Here is a 15557-nt window from a genome sequence, read left to right as displayed (position 1 = left end):
AGTCACGTGACTAAATTTTTTTTTTTTTTGAATACTTGTATCTATATATACATGAGCGCTCCTTATAAATGAAATATGGACATACACACATACAGACATACAACACAAAACAGCATACATAACATAGAACATATAAGACAATAGTAAATAAAGGCCTTGTAGCTATAGCTAGGTGAAATCTCCATTGCAATGTTTAAAAACTTTACAGTTAAAAAAAATAAATAAATAAAACACAGTCAAAAAAATAAAACTGATCAGAAAAACATTAACCTAGGTTTGTATGAGCTTAAAAAATAAGGTAAAATAAAATAAAATAAAATAGAACTTTATGATGTGGGAAAAATGCAAATAATAAAATAGATATTGAAAAAGGCACCGTGGTAAATCACTGTCGCAGATGCAAGAATAGCCAGGCTGGAACTCTGGATATCAGCTGTTATGGATTTGAGTCAAATCATCTTTTTTTTCTGTAGAAATTGTTTTAGTTAATCTCTCTGGAATCCAAATTGGTTGCTGTTCCTCCTGTGGAAAAACACAGACAGAGCCCCGACTCCAGACTATTACTGGGTCCGGACCTTTCCATTGTCCTGTTAGAATATCTTTCCAAAGTACCTTAGGCTTATGTACATTTTTCGGATACATATGTCTTTCCGCAGCACTAAGTCCTGATGCATCCAAATTTAGAAAGTTTAGAGTAAAAAGGGTTATTTTAAGTTTATCTTTGGGGGATATATACCCCTTACTAATTCCCTCCCTTTGCTTTAATAAGTACATTTTTATAGTTTGATGAGCTCTTTCAACTATGCCTTGTCCCTGTGGGTTGTATGGGATTCCTGTTATATGAGTAATGCCAAATGATGAGCAAAATTGTTTAAAAGACTTGGAGATGTAACCAGGACCGTTATCAGTTTTTAACTGTTTAGGAACACCCACAGTGGCAAAATTTTGTAAGCAATGAGCTATAACATCTTTAGTTTTTTCTCCGGGATGAAGGGAGCCCATCAAAAATCCAGAAGAAGTATCAACTGTAACATGTAAATATTTTAATTTTCCAAATTCTGGCAAGTGTGTGACGTCCATCTGCCAAATATGGTTAGGTATCAGTCCTCTAGGATTGACTCCAAGATTAACTTGTGGCAAAAATGTCACACAATTTTGACATTGTTTTATTATATGTCTGGCTTGTTCTTTAGTTATTTTAAAACGTTTTTGTAAAGTATTAGCATTGACATGGAACCTTTTATGAAAATTTATAGCTTCTTCTATTGTGGAGAAAATATGTATGTCATGTGTAGATTTATCTGCTAGTTCATTACCCAAACTAAGGGCTCCAGGCAATCCTGTATGTGCTCTGATATGTCCTATAAAGAATGGATCCTTTCTATCCCAGATTAGACTCTGTATAGCAGAAAACAAAGAGAAAACAGTAGAGGAAGGAGAAATCCTACCAGCATCTTCAAGAGATACGATAGCATTAACTACATACTGACTATCAGAAAATAAATTAAATGTAGAATCTTTGAACATCATAAAAGCTTGCAATACTGCATTGAGCTCTACCTTTTGAGCTGATTGTTTGGGTACTAAAAATGTAAAAGTTTGATCAGGAGTAACTACTGCTGCTGTACCATTATTTGACCCATCAGTGAATATATTTGGAGCATTTATGATAGGGGTTTTTCTTGTCATTTTTGGAAAAACTACAGGATGCTTAGACCAAAAGGACAACAAAGGATTAGATGGCAAGTGATTATCAAATGCAACACTAGATTTACACATGATTATTGCCCAAGTATTTAACTCATTAGCTAACTCATCAATTTGATCCATAGTATATGGAGTAATAATTTTATTGGGAGAAATCCCAAACACTCCTTTTGCTGCCTTTATTCCTTTGAGTATTAATTGCCCTACAGCCTCAGGATATCTAGTAAGAATAGTATTAGGAGAATAAGACAAATGTATCCATAATAATGGACCTTCTTGCCAAAATACCCCTGTAGGAATATTTTTTGTCGGTAGTACAATAAATAATAAAGGCAAACTTATATCAATTCTATCCAAATGCATATTTTCCATATATGTTTCAATGATTTTTAATGTCTTTCTAGCTTCAGGCGTTAACATGCGGGGTGAATTTGGATCTGATGGACCTTTTAAAATATCAAATAAAGGTCCTAATTCTCCTGTTGGTATGCCTAGATAAGGCCTTATCCAATTTATATCTCCCAATAACTTTTGAAAGTCATTAAGTGATTTGAGTTGATCTACTCGTATTTGAATTTTTGGTGGACGGACCATGGTTGAGGATAATAGAACTCCTAAATAATTAATTGGAAGATTTAATTGTACTTTATCTATTGCTATCTCTAGATTATAATTTTTTAATAAGTTTGTAAGCGTGGCATAACATTCTAGCAATGTGTTTTTATCTTTATGTGCCATTAACACATCATCCATATAGTGAAATATCTGTAGTTCAGGGTTTTGAATTCTAAGTGGCTGGATTGCTTTATCAACATAAATTTGGCACAAAGTTGGGCTGTTAGCCATCCCTTGAGGGAGTACTTTCCATTCATATCTCTGATCAGGACCTTCATGATTCAGTGCAGGGATAGTAAATGCAAAATGTGGACTATCCTCGGGGTGAATTGGAATTGAGAAGAAACAATCTTTAATATCTATAGCTAGAACATGCCACGTTTTTGGTAAAGCAGACAGTTGGGGAATCCCTGATTGAGCAGGTCCCATAATAACCATCTCATTATTAATGGCTCTTAAATCTTGTAATAATCTCCATTTACCAGATTTCTTTTTAATAACAAAAATGGGAGTATTATGGGGAGATACGGAAGGTTGTATATGTCCTTCCGCTAATTGCTGTTTGACCAGATCATGGGCTACTTGTATCTTTTCTTTAGTTAGGGGCCACTGAGGAACCCACACTGGTCTTTCTGATTTCCAAGTAATTTTGATTGTCTCAGTGGCCCTTTTTGAAAACCCAATCCATGTTTATCTATCTCTTGATCTACTTGAATTGGTGCTGTTATATCTTGTTCTTGATCTTTTAATCTCTTTTCTTTTCTAAAGCCTTGTTTTGCCCTAGTAGTGGGCGCGTTAGGATTGACGTTATTTGTTAATGTCAATCCTAATTGATCTAGGACGTCTCGTCCCCATAAATTTATGGGGAGATGGTCCAATACATAGGGCTGTATAGTTCCTTCACATCCTTCAGGATCCCTCCAATCTAATACCATTGCACTTCTATGGGGATTAGTTGCCACTCCTAGGCCTCTAAGTGTTTGGGTCGCTTGCTGTAACGGCCAATGCTTAGGCCATTCCTGGCGAGATATGATGCTGAGGTCAGCGCCTGTGTCCAGCAGTCCATTAAAATCATGCCCTTGAATATTTAATTTTAGCATAGGGCGAGAATCTAAATTTAAAGATAGCATAGCCCAATCTACACCTGTGGAGCCTAATCCCTTGGAACCTCTTTCTACATTACAACTGGAAAATTTATCATGTAGGCTTGGTATTATTAATAGCTGTGCTATTCTATCTCCTGATGAAATTACTGATATACCTCTTGGAGAACTAGCTATGATTTTTATTTCACCCTCATAATCGGGATCAATTACCCCAGGACTTATCATAAGTCCTTTAAGTGTAGAAGAACTGCGTCCTAATAATAAGCCTACTGTTCCCTGGGGAAGAGGTCCTTTTACTCCTGTGGGAATGATTTGAACTCCCATCTCTGGAGTTAATACTGCTCTGGCAGAGGCACAGATGTCCAACCCTGCGCTCCCTCTAGTCTGTCTGATGAGGGATCTGATGGATAATGCGTCCTGGGCACCACCTTGATGGTGCTGCTGGGTTCCTCCATTGCCCCGTATATTTGTGGTTTTGGGCCCCGGGGCATTGGGCCCTCCAATTCGTTTTTTGACAACGGGGCCTGATGCCTTTCTCCACGATATCGTGGGTAGACACTTGGTCTTTGTCCATTTTTTGATAACGGAATACCCTCTATGGTGGTTTGAGAATGGCATTCATTAGCCCAATGTCTCCCTCTATGGCATCGTGGGCAAATACCCGGGATTCTACTCTTTTGATACCTAGCTTTGTTAAACCCTCCTCCTATGGGGCAATTTCTTTTAAAATGCCCTTCTTGATTGCAATTATAGCATGTTTTTGGCTTGGTACTTAAAGCCTGTTTTACTTCAGCTGCCATGACTTGTCCTTGTTCATTAATGTCTCTACATAATTTAATATATGTGTTTAAATCTTCCTGTTTCCACGGTCTAATGACCTCTTTGCAGCAACGATTTGCTTGATCGTAAGCCAGCTGTTTTATAAATGGCATTGCCTGTTCTGTATTTTCAAATGTCTCAGAGGCTGCTTCAATAAGTCTAGCTACAAAGTCAGCGTAGGGCTCATTAACTCCTTGTATTATCTTAGATAGTTGACCTTGAAAATCCCCTTGTCCCTTCAAAGTTTTCCATGCCTTAATTGCATTTATAGCGATCTGAGCGTATACGCCAGGATCATATCTGAGCTGATGCATCTGTTCTTGAAATTCTTCTTTTCCCAGTAACATTTTCAGGCCTCGTTCAGGGTAACCTGCTTCTGCATTTTGCCTAGCTGTCTCCTTGCAAAATTCCTCATTGGCAATTTTCCATAATAAATACTGTCCTCTATTTAGCACAGAATTACACACGTTAGCCCAATCTGCTGGTGTTAAGTTCCAGCCGGTAATAGATTCGACCATACTGACTGTGAAGGGAGCGGCCGGGCCGTAGGCTGCTACAGCTTCCTTTAATTGTTTTATTATTTTGAAATCTAAGGCACGGTAAACTCGTTCTTTTTCTTCTCCCTGCTCAATTACAGGGCATGCTAGTTTTTGGGGTCCCGCCTCAGGATTCCGTTCATCATCTATGGAGGCAGGTAAAGCTGTTGGTTGAACTATGCCCTCTGGTGGTGGAACGGAGTTAGTAGCAGCCTCCCTATCTGACGACCGTTTTTTCCCTGAGCTTGCCTTGTTCAAATTTTCTTCTATCTGACTAGCTTGAGAGACCTTTTGTTTTGCTTGACCTAATATGTTTTCTGCCATGGCTTGGACCTCTAACAATTTACTTAACAGTTTTTCGGTTTGTTTTTTACTAGATTCTAATCTACTATAAAGGTAACGTAACCCAATAAGATAGGATAGAAGAAAGCCAAAACAGAATGAAACAGAAACGGAGAGGAGGAAAATGATTATGTCAATTTTCTCTCTCTCAGGGCCGAATAACTTCAAACCTTGAGTCAGCCATTTATTCCAACTCGTCTGGAAAAATTGTAAGGCTAGAGAGCCTGAAATAAGAGCAGAATAAATCAAAACAGAAATACCCATTCTGTCGCCTTTCCTTAGGGGCGAGCGATATTACTCACCTTTAAGTTTTGGGCGTTCCCAGTACAGGGCCACCAAAATGCCGCAAGCTGCCCGGCCCCGGGCCGGCTGAGTCCCGCTCCTGCTGCCGAGCACTGCCTGCGGCACCCCTGCTGAGCGATCCCCTGCTGAGCTATCAGTGCACGCCGGCTTGCAATCTTACAGCCCGGTTGGGCACAAAAACACAAGCCAGTCAAACTGAGACAAAGTTTTATTTAGAGAGAGGCCATGTGCGTCCCCTAACAAGTGGGTCCACACGTGTGTGTCTACCTGAGCCGGGGGGGTTTCCACTTCCCCCGGAACACCCTCCTACCATCCTTTTCCAACCAATGGGAACTCTCCCATTACAAGAGTGACATGAGTAACCTGAGTCCTGAAATTGGGCCCAGCTGGACAGCATGAGTCCAATTACCATATGAATGTGAATTGCTGGCTGGCAGTCAAATAAAATCCAAAGGTGCCTGTATCAATATTTTTGCTGTGGCTCCTAACAAATAAGCATTCCTTCTGTTGTAATTTTTTTGGTACTGGGTATTGAACCCAAGGCCATGCTCATGTTGTGCACATGCTTACCACTGTGCTACAACCCGGTTCTACTTTTATATTTTATTTTATTTTGGTAGTGAGGATTTAACTTAACCACTGAGCTACAAGCTCTGCTAGTGAGCATTTGACTTTTTTTTTTTTTTTTTGAGACAGGTCTCTCTAAATTTCCAAGGCTGGCTGGCCTTGAACTTGCAATTCTTCTGTCTGAGCCTCCGGAGTAGCTGGGATTATAGGCATGTGTTACATGTGTTCTTAATTTCATGTTTGTTTTTGATCTTTGGACAAATTAAATTTTTATACCACTTTGTGGCAATTTTAATCAGAATTTTTTTGAAGCACACAAAGTGTAGTTTATATTATTAGTTTTTTGAATTTTCACCTCTTCAGTGAAAATAACCTTATCACTTTTTCACATTTAAGAAGTAATGCATAGGGGTTGGGATTGTGGCTCAGTGGTAGAGTGCTTGCCTAGCATGTGCGAGGCCCTGGGTTCGATCCTCAGCACCACATAAAAATAAATAAATAAAACAAAGGTATTGTGTCCAACTACAACTAAAAAATAAATATTTTTTAAAATAATTAAAGGTATTGTGTCCATCTATAACTAAAAATATTTTTAAAAAAGAAGTAATATGTAAACACTATTGATAGGCATTTAGGTTGTTTTGTTTATAATTCTTTCCTATTGTAAGTAGTGCTTTAGTGAAGATCATTTTATGTACTTTTGTCTTTAGGATAAACTCCCAGAAGTGGAATTGTTGGATCAGAGAATTTTCATATTCAAAGTTTTGGCAATTGTTTATTATTAAACTGTTTTTCACAAAGGCTAAAAAAAAAGTACCATTCACAAATTTTATTTTTGTATTTGTTTAGTTATTAATTTTTGAGTGTGGCACTAGGGATTGAACCTATGTCCTCATGCATGCTAGGCAAGCACTAGGCAAATCACTGAGCCACATCCCCAGCCCATTCATTCACAAATTTTAAATGATATTGCCTGATTCTTCATTCTTCATTGACACTGTATACAGTTTTTTAAAAAACTCTTTGCACTCTGATAGATAACAAATTATCATTTTATTTGATGTCTAGTGATTATTGGTCCTCTGTTTATTATTGGTAATTTATATGTCATTTTAAAATTTTCCTGCTCATATTCTTTGCTCATTTTTTGATATACGATTTTTTTTTTATTGTAGAAAAAATTTGCTGTGTAATGGACTTAGCCTGAAATCACTTGCTGAAACAGTTTTGAACTTTCCCCTTGACAAGTCCCTTCTACTTCGTTGCAGCAACTGGGATGCTGAGAATCTTTCAGAGGATCAGGTACTTCTTATCAGAATAGTGGGAGAATAAAAGTCATTGCCTCAGAAATATAATTGTTTTTAAAATTCTGATTTTCTCATGTGATATAAGTAATAGGTAGAGATGCCTTAAAATAGACTTAGAATCTGGTGATACTCAAGATACTCAAGATAATGTACCTGCCACTTTAAATAAAAGATTTAGTCTCTATTATATTTTATTTTTTGAGCATTTATTATGTGCCAGGAATTTCAGAAAATGTAATTTTTTATGAATACAAATTAATAATTAATGAAAAATATAAGTGTTATTTAAGACATCACATAAGAAACAGTAAGTGGTTACCTGCCTTAACCGCCTCATTCTTAATTCCTCTTCCTTCTTATCAGAAGAAATTTCTTTCTGGTAGTTTCCAGGATATTTCTAAATTACATGCATTGCTCTTTCTTATTGTACATATATCTTTTGAGTTTTTACTATAGAAGATATGATTTAGTAGTCTTGCAATTTCCTTATGTTCAACCCAGTATTTCCATTCTCCTAATGTAGGTAAATTATCATTTTTATTAGTTAATATAATATAAATCCTGTGTGTGTGTGTGTGTGTGTGTGTGTGTGTGTGTGTGTAGAGGACTTTCTTTATTTTTTGAGGTGCTGGGATAAAAGCCAAGGCCTTGGGCTTGGGAGGCAAGCACTCTCCCAGCCCTTCCACTATTGATATTGCTATTTTTTATAACTAAGTAACATGGTAAACTACAATGTTTTTTTTTTCTTACACACTTTTTGTTTTCCCAAGAACAATATTTATATTTTTTCTTGCTTTGTGTTCTATATAACTACGAATTGTTTTAACCTTCACCTCTTTGCCAGAACTATAGATCTGCTCTTGGCTGGTTCAGACACATCAGGTGGACTACTCATTTGGTTTTCTCATGGAGCCCATCCCCCTGTGGATGACAGATGACAGCTCCCTCCCAGGACTGATTGTACTCTAACCCTGCTGCCCAACTCTCATCCTGGAATTTTGCTTCTAGCATCAGCCCAGGGATTCCCTTCACCTCTCTTCTATAGTTGATCTTATATTTTCTAAATTCCAGACCTTTTCCCTTTTTTATCTTGGTGGCATACATTTATAACAGCTTCCTGAGAAAGGGAGCACTGGGATGTGATTTATGACACCTACCTGTCTGAAAAATACTTGGTTTCCCTTTCCTTAATAAATAGTTTGACTGAGGATAGCATTTTAGGTTGGAAATACTTTTCTTTCAGAACTTTGAAGGCAGTGCTCCTTGTCTTCTAGCTTCCAGTGTTGATATTTAGTGTATGATTTCTTTTTCTTTCTGGAACATTTCTTCTCCTTAGTTTTTTGAAATTCATGAGGACAAACATGATGGTTAGGCCATTTTTCATTCATTTTGTTTTAATTCAGTGAACCCTTCAGTCGAGAAGCTAATGTCTTTCAGTTCAGGGAATTATTCTCAAATTATTTCTGAAAATATTGTAGTCTACTTTTCATTTTTAGAACTCATATATTTTTAGTATACTGGAAATTGGACTCCATGAACTGATCTTCTAATTTTCTTGGAGAAATATTTTCTCTTGTGTTTTCCATCTCTCTCTCTCTCTGTCTCTCTTTTTTATCTTCTGGGAAATTTCTTCAAATTTATCTTCTAGTTTTTCTATTGAATTTTTAATTATTCCTTATCATGTTTTTAAACCAGAAGAATTCCTTGGTCATCTTTAAGTATTCACTTTTAAAATAGTTTTCTGTTTCTTTTTTTAATGGGTATAATATCATATCTTAGAATATTAAAGATTTCTGAAGTTTTCTTTGCTTCCTGAATTGTCTCTTTTTTCTCTGAGTTCCTTATTAAAAATGTTTTGGTCTTTGTCTTTCATGTTAAAGGTTTTTCTCAAATGTTCATAACCTAAGTTATCTATTCATGTTTAAGGAGGAGACATAAAGAGCTGATCAGATCAAATAGCTGATGAATGGATAAACAAAATGTGATATAACCATACAGTGGGATATTATTATTCATAAAAGTGGTGCATTCTGTAACATTGATGAATCTTTAGTGTATGCCAAGTGAGAAAAATCAGTCACAAGGGATCTCATAGTGTGTGATTCCATTTGCATGCAGTATCCAGAATAGGTAAATGTGTAGAGACAGAAAATAGATAGGTAGTTGCCTAAGATTGGGGAACTCAGATAAGAATATAAGGTTTCTCTTTGGGGTGATGAGGATGTTCTAAAGTTGATTCTGGTGATAGTTGCACCACTTCGTAAGTACACTAAAAATCATGAGTTAGATACTTTTAAAATGAGTGAATTATATCTCAGTAAAGCTAGTGTATAAAAAAATGTTGATTGATATTGAAAGTGGCAAAGTGACATCTACATGCTCTGTAAGGTTCTTTTTAGAATTTTTTTGGTACTGGAGATTTAACCCAGGAGTGCTTTACCACAGAGCTGCTTCCCCAGTCCTTTTTGCTTTTTTCATTTTGAGACAGGGTCTCACTAAAATGCTGAGGCTGGCCTCAAACTTGTGATCCTCCTTCCTCAACCTTCCATGTTGCTGGGATTATTGGCATGCACTACCACACTGTTTTTTTGTTTTTGTTTTTGTTTTGATCCTGGGGGATTGAATCCAAGAGCACTTAACCACTGAGCCACATCCCCAGCCCCTCCAACCTTTTTTTAAAAAAATATTTATTTATTTTTAGTTGTAGATGGACACAATACCTTTATTTCACTTATTTATTTCTATGTGGTGCTGAGGATCGAACCCAGGGTCTTGCACATGCAAGGTGAGCGCTCTACAGCTGAGCTAGAACCCCAGCCCCACTCACCCTTTTTTAATTATTTATTTTTTAGGTATAGTTGGACACAGTGCCTTTATTTTATTTATTTATATATGCTGAGGATCGAACCCAGGGCCTCACAGGTGCTAGGCTAGCACTCTATTGCTGAGCTACAACCCCAGCCCCTCCCTAGTCCTTTTTAGTATTTTATTTTGAGACATGGTCTCGCTGAGTTGCATAGGGCCTCACTAAGTTGCTGAGGCTGTCTCTAAACTCACAATCCTCCTGCTCAGCCCCCTAAGCCATTGGGATTATAGGTATGCACCACCATGCCAGGCTAAAAGACCATTTTAGTTACTCTATGGAGAAGAATTGCAGGTACACAAGAGTTAAGGCAGGTAGGCCAACAGGAGGCTACTGTAATAGTCTAGATTCGAGGTACTTGAGGCTGGGAGTACAGGCATTTGCCACTGTGCCTGGCTGGTGGTTCTTGATTGAATCAGGGACCCCAAATCCTGGAATATCTTTAAAAGACTTTTTCTTAGGATAATTAGAGATATTAAACTATTTATTAGACATTTTAATTATCTATATCTTCATCCCTTTACATTTTTTTGAGACAAAGGTCTCACTAAATTGCTGAGGCTGGCCTTGAACTTTCAATCCTCCTGCCTCAGCTTCCTGAGTCATTGTAGTTATAGGCATGTGCCATGGTGCCCAGTTAACTATAATGTTCTTATATTGTGTTACTGTTATAGTTCTGGAGTGTTGTGATTCTGTAGAAGAGTGTCCTTGTTTTAGGAGATACACACGGAGAGATTTAGAAGTGAAATATAATAGATATAACTTAACTTTGAAATAAATTCAGCCAAAAAATGTGATGTGTTTATTATAAAGAGATAAAGCAGTTATTGACAATTATGAATGTCAGTTGTTATTGCTAGTCTTTTAACTTTTATATATTTGAAAATTTTCAGAATAAAAATTTAGGGTGATGAAGTTAATTGTTGCCAAATTTGAAACCAAATTTGTGATTCATATTATTTCTGTAAGCATTCAGAATTTCCAGTGGCTTATTTTTCATTGTTTTAGCAATGATTTTTTGTTGTTGTTCTAATTATAAAAATAATACTTAACAAGATTTTAGAAAATATGGAAAATAACATTTGCATTTGATATTAAAAAATTTTCATTGAGAGCATAGAGTATGGCTAGGACTTTTGGACTAGTGGGCTTCATTGCCAGTAGCTACAGATTATACTCAGATGTCAGTAACTGTTTTTTCTCTTAGTTTCTCTAGGTAGAGTCTTCTACCCCACTACTCATTAGCTGGTAGGCGAAGGGGAGAAGGGAGCTGGTGGTCTCACCATGCAATACGTAGACTTTCTCACAACCTCCTCCTTTTTTTCCAAGTGACATTTTGCCCCTCTCTTGGGTTGTGCCTGGTATACAAGGTCCAGATCCTCTCTGGTTTAACCATTATATCACTTAAACTTTTACTCTGTTTTGGGGTAGGAAGTAGTAGTTACCTAGCCCTGTGGTCTTGATGCTCTTGATCATCTTGTGCTCTTTTTTTCTTTTTTCTTTTTTTTGGGGGGGTGTTAGACACAATACATTTATTTTGTTTATTTATTTATTTATTTATTTATTTTGTGGTGTTGAGGATTGAACCCAGGGCCTCGGGCATGCTAGGCAAATGCTCTACCACTGAGCCACAACCCCAGCCCTTGTGCTTTATTTTTCAATTGTAGTTGGACACAATACCTTTATTTTATTTTTATGTGATGCTGAGGATCGAACCCAGGGCCTCGCACGTTCTAGGTGTGTGCTCTACCACTGAGCCACAAACCCAGCCCTTATCTTGTGCTTTTGATAGAGACTTTTACCTTATCTTTCCACTTCCACCCCTGCTTGTACCCTTGCTTTCGTAGTCATCTGATGAGGTAGTCCTCCCTACTTTCCTATCTCTGTGGCTCAAACCAATTTGATTTTTGACTTTTTGGCCTACCACACCCAGTAGGTCTAGGTTTTGGCCTTCTCATTTACCACATTGGATACCACTTGTTCATTCTTCAAAAATGTTAAGGGGTAGTGACGCATGCCTGCAATCCCAGCAACTTGGGAGGTTGGGGCATGAGGATCATAAGTTTAAGACCAGTCTCAGCAACTTAGCAAGACTCTGTCCCAAAAAGTATGTGTGTGTGTGTGCGGGGGGGGGGGGGGGGGGGGCTAGGAATATGACTCAGTGGTTAAGTGCCCCTGGATTCAATCACTGGTACCAAAACATACATACATATATACATACATCCCCAAATAAATAAATAAATGGAAAGATTTAGCAGTAGTATCTCAAGTTTAACATTCTGTGGGAGAGTTCTAGGAATCAAATTACTTGAGTTTGTTTTCTTTCTTTTTTTTTAAAGCTTAATTTTAATTATAGATTTTATTTATTTATGTATTTATTATTATTTTTGTGGTGCTGGGAATTGAACCCAGGCTTTGCACATGCTTGGCAAGTTCTCTACCATTGAGCTGTATCTCCAGCCCTGAGTTTGTTTTCTCCAGAGATTTCTGATTTGTGACCCTGAGTAAGTTTCTTTCTTTTTAGAACATTTTTGTTGAGATACAATTTACCTATAATAAAAATTATCCACTTTAAATTACACAATGATGGATTTTAGTACAATTGCAGTATTGTATACCTCTCATCACAATCTTATTTTTTGGTACTGAAGATTGAACACAGGAGTACTCTACCAATGACTTACATCCCTAGCCCTTTTTAGTTTTTATTTTGAGATAAGGTCTCACTGAGTTTCTTAGCACCTCGATTTTGCTGAGGCAGGCTCCTGCCTCATGAGCCTCTGGGATTACAGGTGTGTATCACTGCACCAGGCAATTGTCTAGTTATTTTTTTATCACTTAAACTTTTGATGTCATATCCAGGAAATCATTGCATAGCCTGAGACTCTGTGTTCTCCTTTAGGATCTTGTTTTAGCTCTTGCATTTAGGTGTGTGATCCATTTTGAATTAAATGTGTGTCCTGTGAGTTAGGGATCTACACTTGTTCTTTTTCATGTTGACATCCAAGATACCGGCACTGTTTTTTTGAAAACACCTGTTCCTTTATCTTTTGCAAACAATGTGTTGAGAAGCACTCTGGGCTCTTCAGTGAGAGACAGTCTGCCAATGGATCAATAGATTGGGAGCTTGGGATATAGCTTAGTTGGTAGAATGCTTGCCTTGCATGCACAAGGCCCTGGGTTCAACCCTAACACCACACACATACACACACACACAAAAAAAGATAAGTAGATTGTTGGATCTAGGTGGAAAAGTGTAGCTGAACTTGTTTTATTATTCTAAAAGGTAGGACATCCTTACCAATAAAATTATTTACCCAGCCTGATTATTAAAGTTGAATTAAAGGAATTTTAAAGTCTTTCCCTCTTTTTGACTACTTTTATTTATGACCAGCTTGGATGTTATCAGTTGCCAGAAAGAATGACTTACTATTGTTAAATTAATTAGAGGAATGGACCCTGTGACTTTTGATTTGAGGCCCATGATTAAAACTTATTTGTTTCATTTCTTTTCAGCATGAACAGTTGATAGGTCATTTTTGATTGACAGTCACACAGTCCTCTTAATTCAGCTCATAGTCATAGTTTCAGCTCTTTTAAAAGATGGCTGCCCCCAAAGTGAATTTCATGTACTCATTATCAGACCTATGTTAACTGTCTTTCCCCCAAACTTGAGAAAAACTTGTCTAGCAGTTTGGTAGCAAATAGAAATTTCATTGATTTATATAGGTAATAAGGATTATCTGGCATTTAGAATACATCATTATTTTAGCTATTTTTTAAATATACCTTTATTTTATTTATTTATTTTTATGTGGTGCTAAGGATCGAACCCAGTGCCTTGCATGTCCTAGGAGAATCCTCTATCGCTGAGCCACAACCCCAGCCCCTACTTTAGCTATTTTTGTTAAAGATAGAGGGAATGTGAGAGTTCATTATATTATTCAATTTACTTTCCTATGACTTGAATTTTTTATAATAAAAAGTTTTTAAGAAGTATATAATACTTAGATTATAATACATTTTGAATTAGAATTCTTTGACTTTGAAGTTACTCTCTCTAGGTTGCCTTCTGGATTTCATTGATCTCCAGTTCTTTTTCTTCAGGTAACATATGCAGCCAGGGATGCCCAGATTTCTGTGGCTCTCTTTCTCCATCTTCTTGGACACCCTTTCTCTAGGAATTTACCTGTGGAAGAAAATGATGACCGCATTGGCTGGAGAAAAGTCTTGGAGAAATGCCAGGATATGGTAGACATCCCATTTCGAAGCAAAGGAATTAGCAGATTGGGAGAAGAGGTTAATGGGGAAGCAACAGAATGTCAGCAGAAGCCAAGAAATAAAAAGTCTAAGGTCAATGGAATGGTGCCAGGCAACCACCAAGGAAGAGACCCCAGGAAACACAGAAGAAAGCCCCTGGGGGTGGGCTATTCTGCCAGGTAACCAAGTTGTTCCCTGGCTAGTAAAGATTGTGAGGGGCTTTGCCGTAGGTCTGGGAGAAGGCTTGGGTCAGCTAGCAGAGTCTCCTCAGGGGTCAATGTTACTTTTCTCTGCCTTTAGGCACATTTAGACTATTCTTTGCTTGATTTTTGTATTTTTCTTATTTTCCCCTTCTTTTACTTTTCTCTTTTTTGACAATTGAAGTGGAAATGAGGAGCGCTTAGCCTAGCTTAATCTTTGACCCTCACAGGATCTTAGATTATTATGTCTCTGCCTACAAAGGGGGTGTAATTATTATCCCTCGTTTGTTTCAGGATAGCTGTAAAAATGTGTAACGAGGTGCCTGATACTTTTCCGGGGAAATACATCTTTGGGTTTCTTGTTCATTTGGTATTTGATGGTTGCGAATGATATCCAGCTCTAATTCAACATTATTTTCTAGCCAATGAGAATTTCCCTGTGGGACATAGCACTTTTGTTGTAAGAAGATGACTAATAAGTACTTTGGAGCAGGAATTTGGTCCCTATAGCAAAGTGCCTTTAGGAATTAGATGATTAAGTTGAAAGAAGTATTTCATGGGCTGGGGATGTGGCTCAACTGGTAGCGCGCTCGCCTGGAGTGCGTGCGGCCTGGGTTCGATCCTCAGCACCACATACCAACAAAGATGTTGTGTCTGCCGAGAACTAAAAAATAAATATTAAAAATGAAATTCTCTCTTTTCTCTCTCTCTCTCTCTCTCTCTCTCTCTTTAAATATATATATATATATTAAAAAAAAAGTATTTCATGTGAGCCAGAGATAAATCTACATGGCCCTCATGACTTAAGCTTGAACTTTAAATTTTTAAAGTTACTTTGCTTAATCCAGTCATTTGGCAGTATTCTTGTTGCTGTTTCCTCTTTGTTCACAGCAGAGCTATGTAAATGCTACCTAACTCACTCCCTAATGTCC

The 15557-nt window shown here is 37.3% G+C and overlaps 1 protein-coding gene across 3 annotated transcripts in view; it reads left to right on the top strand.

Annotated features, from left to right (window-relative positions):
- Exd2 (exonuclease 3'-5' domain containing 2) overlaps nucleotides 1-15557 on the top strand; it is a 51835-nt gene that overhangs the window by 30586 nt on the left and 5692 nt on the right. For all 3 annotated transcript variants that reach the window (XM_026385182.2, XM_026385183.2, XM_026385184.2), the window contains 2 exons: nucleotides 7171-7297; nucleotides 14273-14604. In XM_026385182.2, coding sequence (XP_026240967.2) covers nucleotides 7171-7297; nucleotides 14273-14604 — 459 coding nt within the window. The remainder of the gene's footprint in view (nucleotides 1-7170; nucleotides 7298-14272; nucleotides 14605-15557) is intronic.

Source organism: Urocitellus parryii, chromosome 6 (genome assembly GCF_045843805.1).
Source record: "Urocitellus parryii isolate mUroPar1 chromosome 6, mUroPar1.hap1, whole genome shotgun sequence".
NCBI lineage: Eukaryota > Metazoa > Chordata > Mammalia > Rodentia > Sciuridae > Urocitellus > Urocitellus parryii.
This window is presented reverse-complemented; position numbering and strand designations above follow the sequence as displayed.